Raw genomic sequence first — 10,279 nt, 5'->3', positions numbered from 1 at the left:
ACGTGAGTGAGGAAATTCGAGTAGTTTTGACCCAGAAAGCGAAATTTAAATATCACACACTTAGGTGCAAGATTATGCCATAATTCCATGTTTTCCGTCCCGTTTTTGCTCATATCTCGGAGGCAAAATGAGCAAGACCGCTCATTTGTACATCATTCTAGAGAGAAATAAATGGCCTTTTTAGAAAGTGAACCATGGATGGGGAAATGTTGGCAGTTTTCTCAAAAAATGCTTGAATTCAAAAAGTTTTAGATTTGCGTGGTTTTTTTTGAGTTGCAAAATCCACTTGAACATGACGCTGCTTTTTTCGAAGCGAAAAATCAGGTGCTTCCATGTATAAAAAATTTGGCATGAAAAACCGCTAGTACAAACAAAAATTGACTGGTTGGAGCTTTTTCTAGGAACCAGTGGGATGAATTTAGACCTAATCGCGTCTGAGACTCACTGTGTATTGATCCATACAGGGTGTTTTGGAATGAAACGCTCGCCTCATCCTTTTATTTTAATCGTTCAAAACACTATTACAAAAATAGCCTAAGCCCTAAAGAGTAGGAAAATAGTCGGCCGTTTACTGCCGATCACACTATCATTTAGATCAGACAACACAACATCAACACTCTTAGCAAATCAACCAATCAATGCACGACAATACGGGAAAAGTGATGTTTGGTGTGAATAAATCAGATGTGCCCAATAGTCCAGCCACCGAACTTAATGCTACCGAAACTAGTATCTACACGAATATACAGGGTGTTTTGCTCCAATAACCACGACCAACCAGTGGATTTTTTCAGACTTATATGTACCGTGATATCACTATGGGATCACTATCGCCTATGCACACTTGTTCAAGGGCCCATTGAGGGCCAATTTATCCCGATTGGACTAGCAGGATCCCACCAGTTTCGCAGCATTAGGCGGTGTTTGAAAACCAGTCGTACACAGAGGATTGGTAGGCTTTGTACGGATGGCCAGGGCAGGAGTAGAGCATGTTTTGGCCGAAAGTGGTCAGCGATTGGCCGAGGCCGCCGCCAATCATCTGCAAGTTGTTGACGGGACTCAGCTCACGCAGCTGATGATTGGGCGACATTTGACAGTTGGGTAGCTGATGCCCGCCCATGTTCGGCTGCTCGACTTGGCCGCCCGTTTCTCTGCTGCTTGAACTGCTATCTGCAAATTGACAGTGTTTCAGTAGATTACAGAGCAAAACTGATACGCAATGAAGCAAGCGATTGGATCATAATATTAAAATTAAGAAACTTGGACCTTGATACCCGATTAAATAGCAATTTAGATAACAACCCCCTATAAATGCCGCTACCCAGCAGACAGACTTCAGACTTAATTTTCATTCATAAGCCGACTGTTGTTGCTACTATATTATAAACACTCACTTTGTAAATTGTATTAATTAAAAACTGTTTTAAAAAGTTGATTTTAATACCAACTTATTTAATTTTAATGTGGATTGCAGCAAAGCGCCAAAGCATCAGCAGCCTGCTAATTGGCGATGGTAACCGAATCGCCAGTATGGTAATTTGCGTTATCCAATCGAATGGGGGCATTTGCAGGCGAAAAAATCAATCAGCGAGCGATTGGACGGTTGGGCAAGACTGGCGGTTTTTAGACCAGGCGCAAAAAATGGCCGATTACTACAAACGGCAACAATAATGGAAATAGAAAGTCGTCGACAATAAAAATGACATAATTAATGTCCATTGAGCGGTTTTGAATGAACGATAAACGGCCATTGTATCTGGCCACGGTCCAGTGCCGATCTTGCCATTGTTGTTGGTGAAACGCAACGTGTATTCTTGCCTACAGTGGCAGAAAAACGAACATTCAGGCCAACAATGGCCAAAGAAAGAACACGCCAGTGTTTTACTCGCTATCTGGTTAATCAGGTAGTGGATGAATTTTTCCACGGGATTTTAGATGACTAAACAAATAAAGTTGGCTGGAAATAAAATTTTCGAACTGTGCCCCGCTCGCAACCCCGAAAATTTAAGCAGCAAAGGTATCAAGTTGGAACGCATCAATGCGCTGACTATTTGCATCTCTCCTAGAATCCCAGGCGTGCGAGTGAGATGAGCGATGCCAGGTACGTTCCCGGATGGGAAACGGAGTTTTATTCAATTGGTTCGGAACACAGTTGTTCGCATTTGAAGCAAGCACACCCTTTGAAGAGCCGTTAGTCTGCCGATCTTGAACTATCGGGATGATTTTGCTGCCATTATCAACAAACGGCTGAAGAAGACTGCCGCATTATTAGGAAACACCCTGTATAAAGGCGCCGCGTATATTAAGCCCGTGATCAAGAGAATACAAGCGCGAATCGCACGAACTCGGGATGATTCGAACGATAATTTGCGGTATTAAGTGAGGTTCAATGGATTTGTTCAAGTCTTAAGGGGTTTTAAGGAACATTTCGAGTCAAATCGATGATATTTCAGTTTGGGGTCGTAGTCGATAGGAATTTGGTCCCGACGTTTCGCTAGCACGCATGGTTGGCGTCCTCAGAAGTTTGGGTGGCACCGCAGCAAAGCGTCAGGGCCAGATTCCCAACAACGACGGCTTAATAACGCAAAAATCGCCGAATTGTTTCATAATTTCTTCGCGAGACTTGGAAATTACATTCTTATCTTTCCTGGGTCTCAGTCAAAGTGTGAAGTAAACATTTTTAAATATCGTTTATTTCATTACGTTTCGGCGAGCCAACAGCGCCATCATCAGATTTAAAATTTACACAAACTCATAATTGGTAAACATTAACGTTCTTTTAGGTCTTTGCCTTCTTGAAACCTTAAATTTGTCTGAATTATTTTCTACATTTGCCTTAAGTTCCATCAAATCATAAAACCTTGGGAAGTTTCAGTGCTACTAGAGGGAATTTAAATTGAAAGTTTTTGCACTTTTAATCCGCTCTGAAAAGGCATGATGACGGAACAACCGAGAATATTTGTATGAGCTTCGGCGCCTAAATCCGCCTCTAAATGATTATTAAAAATTGCTTGGCAGCTGTCGCCTTCATTGCCTAAAGTCCCCGAACAATTCTCAAACTTTTGTGTAAGTTGTCTTTTTCCGTTGCTAATAAAGGAAATGGTGTGACTTTTTCCGATATTTCTCCTCAAAATTCTTCTGCTCTGATTAACAGATCCTAGTTTTCTTTGATAGTTTTGTTTTTTTTTTCGACTATAATTTGCTCTTTAAATCCTTACAGTACGCCGTCTATTAATTAGGATTAATTTTGTTCGATACACCGACAATAAGCAACATATTAATCAGATCGATAACAATACACCTGAACAGATCGGCAATTTAGGGCGATATATCAGCGACAATTAGGGAAAGTGTAATTTATTGTTTGAAGCCGGCCGAATTAATATAATGCGGAATAGCTGTAAAGTGAAATTGTTGCCGATTTATCAAATCAAGCAGAAATGAATGCGCCTTCCAGCATCGTATTAAGTTGATGAATGATGCCAATTTTCAATCTCTACGTGAAAAATGATATATTTTGCAAGCCCGCGACTGGTTGATTGAGGATTACACACTAATTGATTTTGAGTTGTTCTGGAAAATAATTTGATTTTGGGCACTTAAATAAAGACCACTAATAGCATTTCTTCCCTAGCTGTAATTTATCATTTTCATTTATTTATCTGAAAATAGCTCAACATTTTCGGCACACAAAAAAAAACTCTGAATGATCTTCTTGTAGACAAAGTTCACGACAGCTTAGAAAAACAATTGTAAAAATGCGTTTCAATTATTCAGATTGTCGCCCAGCAAATTCGATTTTCCGGTAATGACCCCTTTGCAGGAAATTGGAATTACAATGCAGCGAATCAGCGGAAAATCTCACTTTTGATGCTGTTACGGAATCATGCTGAAACAGAGCAGTTGGATTAGAATTTAAGTATTCATTTCTACTTAAATATTAGAACTCAGCACTTATATGTAGATATAGAAAATAGTGGCTTTGTTTTCCATTCTCGGTAGAAACATTTTGCCCACATTAGTTGCGCTAGTTTCAATTTCTAACATACAATGTTTGAAAATGTTCACTAAGTTTCTTAAAAAATGTCCTTTCAGGTCGAAGAAACCGATGGATTTGATGGAAATCAGGTTACTCGTATTCTCTATGGCTCTATAGCTGACACGTTTTATGTATGGCTGTCAAGAACAGCTATTCTCTAAACTGTGCTAATACAGCATTATTCTAAATGGATTGGATTTATCTTGAGCTGCGATTCACTTCTATGGAAATCTTAGCAGTGCTCGATTTTCCATAAGTTGTCCCTTCGTTTGCGCCATTCTACTAATATTAATTTCTCCCCAAAAAGAGGTTCTTGTTTCCTTGCCGGAGCCGGAAACTTGGTAAAGAAGAAATCATTACGTTGAAAGAACAGCACATTTTAAGCAATACCGATTTAATTAAATGTTTCTGCTCCTATCCACCTACCTACCTAGCGGGATTTCCATGCATGGAAGGCAAAGTTTTACCAAAGAGAGTCATCGTGGCGTTATTTTACTTTTAAACTTTGGCCAAGAATGCAGGAGCGGATCCAGCTTTGGAAATTCAGATAGCAAAATTTGAATATCAGACACTTAGGTGCAAGATTATACCAAAAATTTCATGTTTTTCGTGCGATTTTTGCTCGTTTCTTGGAAGCAAAATGAGCAAGAACGCTCATGTTTACATCATTCCAGACAGAACTAAATGATCTGTTCAGAAAGTAAACCAGCGATAGGGAAATGTTGGCAGTTTTCTCAAAAAAGTCTTGATTTCAGGAAGTTTTAGATTTGCGTGATTTTATTTTAGTTGCAAAATCGACTCAAACACGACGCTGCTTTTTTTCCAATTTCTCGAGCCACATTTGAGCCACAAAAATCGTTTTGGCATCGTTGGATAGAGAATTGAAAATTCAATCCAGACATCACAACATGAGTGAGGAAATTCAAGGTGCTTTTAACTTAGGTGTAAGATTATGCCAAAAATTTCATGTTTTCCGTCCCGTTTTTGCTCGTTTCTTGGAAGCAAAATGACCAAGAACGCTCATTTTTACATCATTCCAGACAGAACTAAATGGTCTGTTCAGAAAGTAAACCATCGATAAGGAAATATTGGCAGTTTTCTCAAAAAAGTCTTGATTTCAAGAAGTTTTAGATTTGTGTGTTTTTTTTTTTAGTTGCAAAATCGACTCAAACACAACGCTGCTTTTTTCGAAATTTCTGGAGCCCTATCTGAGCCACGAAAATCGTTTTGGCATCGTTGGATAGAGAATTGAAAATCCATTCCATTCATAACAACATGAGTGAGGAATTTTAAGAAGTTTCGACTCAGATATCGAAATTTCAATATAAGACACTTAGGTGTAAGATTATGCCAAAAATTTCATGTTTACCGTCCCGTTTTTGCTCATTTCTTGAAAGCAGAATGACCAAGAACGCTAATTTTTACATCATTCCCAAGAGAACTAAATGGTCTGTTAAGAAAGTAAACCATCGATAAGGAAATGTTGGCAGTTTTCTCAAAAAAGTCTTGATTTCAGGAAGTTTCAGATTTGTGTGTTTTTTTTTAGTTGCAAAATCAGCTCAGACACGACGCTGCCTTTTTATAAATTTCTCGAGCCCCATTTGAGCCACAAAAATCGTTTTGGCATCGTTGGATAGAGAATTGAAAATCCGATCCAGTCATAACAATATGAGTGAGGAAATTCGAGAAATTTCGACTCAAAAATCGAAATTTCAATATAAGACACTTAGGTGTAAGATTATGCCAAATATTTCATGTTTTCCGTCCCGTTTTTGCTCATTCCTCGTAAGCAAAATGAACAATAACGCTAATTTTTACATCATTCCAGACAGAACTAAATGGTCTGTTCAGAAAGTAAACCATCGATAAGGAAATGTTGGCAGTTTTCTCAAAAAGTCTTGATTTCAGGAAGTTTTAAATTTGCGTGTTTTTTTTTCGTTGCAAAATCAGCTCAAACACGACGCTTCTTTTTTCGAAATTCGTCGAGCCCGATTTGAGCCACAAAAATCGTTTTGGCATCGTTGGAAAGAAAATTGAAAATCCACTCCAGACATAACATCATGAGTGAGGAAATTCGAGAAGTTTCGCCTCGAAATTCCAATATAAGACAATTAGGTGGAAGATTATGCCAAAAATTTCATGTTTTTCGTCCCGTTTTTTCTAAGAACGCTCATTTTTACATCATTTCAAATAGAACTAAATGGTCTCTTCAGAAAGTAAACCATCGATAAGAAAATGTTGGCAGTTTTCTCAAAAAAGTCTTGATTTCAGGAAGTTTTGAATTTGCGTGTTTTTTTTTTTTTGAGTTGCAAAATCAGCTCAAACACGACGCTGCTTTTTTCGAAATTTCTCGAGCCCCATTTGAGCCACAAAAATCATTTTGGCATCGTTGGATAGATAATTGAAAATTCAATCCAGACATAACAACATGAGTGAGGAAATTCGAGAAGTTTTAACCCAGAAAGCGAAATTTGAACATCAGAATCTTTGGTGCAAGATTATGCCAAAATTTCAACTTGATTCCCATTGCCATTTCATCCACAATGTTTATTTTTTCTTAGCATTTTTCCCTTTCATGCAGTTATTCTGGATCTATCTACATGCTTACTTTAGCCTTATTGTGAATAACTCATTTCAAATAGATTTCGCTCGATTTAATTTCAAAGTTGTCTCCGGATTAAACACGTATTAGATTTGATAGGCTTTCAAGGGTGTAATCGGGAGTAAACCCGTACTTTCGGCTCAGATAAATACGCATTTTCCATCTAGTTCTGAAGGTAAACGTGATGGTTAATTAATTAGAATGGTGAGCGCTTCGAAGGAAACAAAAAACGGGCGTGAGTTTATCTAAATTTAATATTTTAGAGCTCAGCGTGATTCAAACAAAGTTTTCGTGATTTTTGGTGCATTTACAGTGCGGGAGTTACCTGGTTTACTCGAACTTCCATTGCTTGCTACAGAAAGTTTTTAATAACAACGTTTTGATATGTGGCTAAACAAACTTGAAACGTTAAGTTAGACCGATTGAAGTTCGATCAAACCATTTAAAGATCTGGTTTACAACCGTTGACTTTTCTTCGATGATCGCAAACGTTTGAATGGCATACGTCCCATAAGCAAACTAGCAGGAAAATTACTCTCTAACCTCGACACACGAGCAACAGTTTACCTTAAGGGCTCCCTAAGGCCGCATGCAAAAGCAATAAATGTACACAAACCACGCTAGAGAACGCGAGTAATCGTAATCGTTTTATGCAGGAAAGCATAAAATAAGCTTCCAAAGCGTTTCAGGAAAATTGCTGTCCCAGAAGGCACAACGGACTTCTTCCATTGCATCATTGCACCTGAAAGTCTCGAAGAACATTCTCAAACACCGTATAACACATAAAACTTCATTATATTAATGTTGAATTTTATTTTACTTCATTCTATACGACTTGCGAGCTAGTGAAAAACCGGGCCAACAAAATATGGATTTGACTTTGCCGCACATAAATGTTTAGTGCCTTTTAAAGACCGAGCCACATGGTTTTAGAAGGGCTCTTAACTTTATTTGTGTTTTTATACGGCAGAAAATAAAAACATCGTTAAATCATCAGTAATCAATTTTTAATACAGATGAGCAACCTTTTTTGAGGGTTTTAGATTGGGAAAACCTTCTATTAGCCAATAAAGTAAATATATGTGTTTTTCACACTCAGACTCTTCTGGGAAATTAAAATGTTCAATTTCCTGGCCTTCCAACCGGTCAATGTACACTCCCTTTAGTTGGTAGCTGGATATAGGAGTGAGCTAAGTTTTTTAATAAGCAGTTCTAATTCAAGCTGAAAAATCCCCAGTGAAAATTTTCACGCTTAGACAAGGAAATATCCACAACAAGCATTGGCAGATGGGAATTGTGCCATACATTTTCCCAGCCCAATTTAATCAACTTTGATGTATGCCAGGGCATACAGAAATCTGGAGGGTTCAATACTTGGAAGCTTTAGACTCATTTATCAAATAAAGCCATCCAAAACATTTGTTGCAGACAAATATTCCGAGCTTAAGCAGCTTGACATGGAAAAACCGAAACGATGTCGAGGGATTACAGAATTCTGAATAAATAATGATTCCAGAAGGAACTTGGAGTATTTTTGGGGCCCGCTTCGGACATATCTTTATAGAGCTTAGCTGTGTTAGATTTCCAGTTTCCAGTCGGCCGTGATTCGATCTGGAAAGTTAAATATTTTTTGATGTGAAGCGTTCATTTCGATTTAACAACCTCGTTCAAATGTTGTGGAAAAGTTTTAATTTGCTATAAATGGCCTCGAAAGTATTTTTCAATCTGCTTCTGTTCGGGAAATCGGAAACTTTATTGACCGACACTTTTTATTGGGAAGTTCTGAAGTTGAGATGTGATTGGAAGCTTTTCTGCTGTGCACAATATCGTTGCAATTCTTGCAGACTGAGTGGAAGCGCAATGTGTTGAACGCTATAGCTGAAGAAATAACATTCTATCTGGAAAGACATTTCGGACAAGAATTTGTTCCGGTTTAGAGCTATCAAGGTGTATTTCGCTTTAACCACAACAGCATAATTTCTTTATTTAAAAAAAAATATTAAAAAGCAGGATTTGCTTGGGCTTTCATGCAACTTCCGGGAAATCGTTTGGATATTTGACTCAATTTTTGCTAGCACTGTTCAAAAGCTGCCGTTTAAAAGGTTTTGCGTTTTCAATCACAAGTCGCATTTAATAATTAAACCTGAATTTTATACAAAAGTCTCACAAACCAACGTTTCCAGAAAATGTTCAGCATGGTTTCCTTGAGATATTTATGGATTTTCTCTGTTGGCTGGTGAAACACTTTCTATGTTCCCTGCTTGAATCCATCAGTTGTTCTTTTTGTATTATTTTGCCCTTGAGGCGAATTTAAAAAACACCACGTTCCAAACAGTTTGTTTGCTATTTTTACACTCACTCGCGGAAAATATGAAAATGTCTTCTTAACATTAAAGAATTATAGCATAATGCATAATGAAGGCATTATCGCTGTTTTTGGACAATTCCAAGAACTAGAAGGGTTTCTGGGTGATTTTCTATGAATTGGCGCACACTCCATACAGAACTCTTGTGATTCAAATTGAGGAACAAACCCTTCATATTCGTATGTAATTAAAACGGCCAACGAATTTGAATGTTTTCATCGCTTGATATTTGCAACAATGTTCCAACAGCAAATCTCAACTTACACCAACAATCAAAAGTGAATTAACTAAAAATGTAAAACTTTTCTTCTCTCAGGGCCTTGCGTTTAATTAAGAACTTTCTTCATTAAAGCAACAGACTTTTTCCTCGTTGAGACGCATCAGCATCAATAATTGGACTGCAGGAGTGGATAATGAAATATTAACAAAGATATTGCGCTCGAGCACAGGTAAATAAAACTGGGACTTTAAGTTTATCAGCACGGAGCAGCCGCGCCTTGTTTGGGCAACTGAAATTCCGGAGAAATGAGGATGATTAAATGGAAAATTGCTCACTTGAGTTAAAACAGCGTTTTCATAGAGCAGCCCCCATTCAGTCATGTACATTAAAAATCTACCTAATTGCCTTTTGAACGACAATGAGCGGAAACCCTTGAAATATTTTAATTTGAAGCAAAGTATTAAATGAGCACGTAATTAAATGCTTAATTTATTTGGGTTGTGTATATTTTTGGATGATTTTCATGTTTTCCTTTGCCTTATCGGTGTTTTCTGGCTAGACATTCATCGATCCACTTGCCTGATGGCAAAATGAATGCAGGAATACTCTTAAGGAAATGAAACATCCTTTTTAATCCGAAAACAAATTTGTGAAAGCGGCGCTGTGGTTCGTATGAGTAAACTTGTTGTTTGAACCGATCCTTTTTTGCGCTTGGCTTGAATTCAGAGATTTGTATGTACGTCCTATTGGGAAATTTTGTTTAATTTTTTTGAATCGTGTTCAAATCAAAAATGAACTTCTTTGCCTTATCGTTTACTCGCTAATGAGCTCGATTTGAGGATGTGCCGATTAATTTGCTTCGAAAACGTTACCTGTATTGTTAAGAGCTACTTATACAGGGTGTCCCACCGGGAAACGCCGCGATCGATATCTGGCAACCTGTAATTAGCAGAAATTTGAAAATTGGGCAGTGTGCCTAGGTCATTGGGGGAACCCCGCCGAAAATATTTTCAAGATGGTCACACATCCGGTTATACCGGAAGTGCGTTTCA

General features: G+C 38.0%; 1 protein-coding gene across 1 annotated transcript in view; it reads right to left on the bottom strand.

The window, feature by feature from the left end:
• Positions 1–489: 489 nt before the first annotated feature.
• Positions 490–10,279, bottom strand: part of LOC109543054 (protein gooseberry) — a 21,903-nt gene continuing 12,113 nt past the window's right edge. Inside the window, exon 7 of the mRNA XM_019912574.2 lies at positions 490–1,170. Coding sequence (XP_019768133.2) covers positions 914–1,170 — 257 coding nt within the window. The 3' untranslated portion in view covers positions 490–913. The remainder of the gene's footprint in view (positions 1,171–10,279) is intronic.

The sequence above is a fragment of the Dendroctonus ponderosae genome, unplaced genomic scaffold, assembly GCF_020466585.1.
Source record: "Dendroctonus ponderosae isolate FM_Combo_2020 unplaced genomic scaffold, Dpon_F_20191213v2 Dpon_F_20191213_4, whole genome shotgun sequence".
NCBI lineage: Eukaryota > Metazoa > Arthropoda > Insecta > Coleoptera > Curculionidae > Dendroctonus > Dendroctonus ponderosae.
The sequence above is the reverse complement of the archived record's forward strand: the minus strand, read 5'-3'. Positions and strand labels throughout refer to the sequence as shown.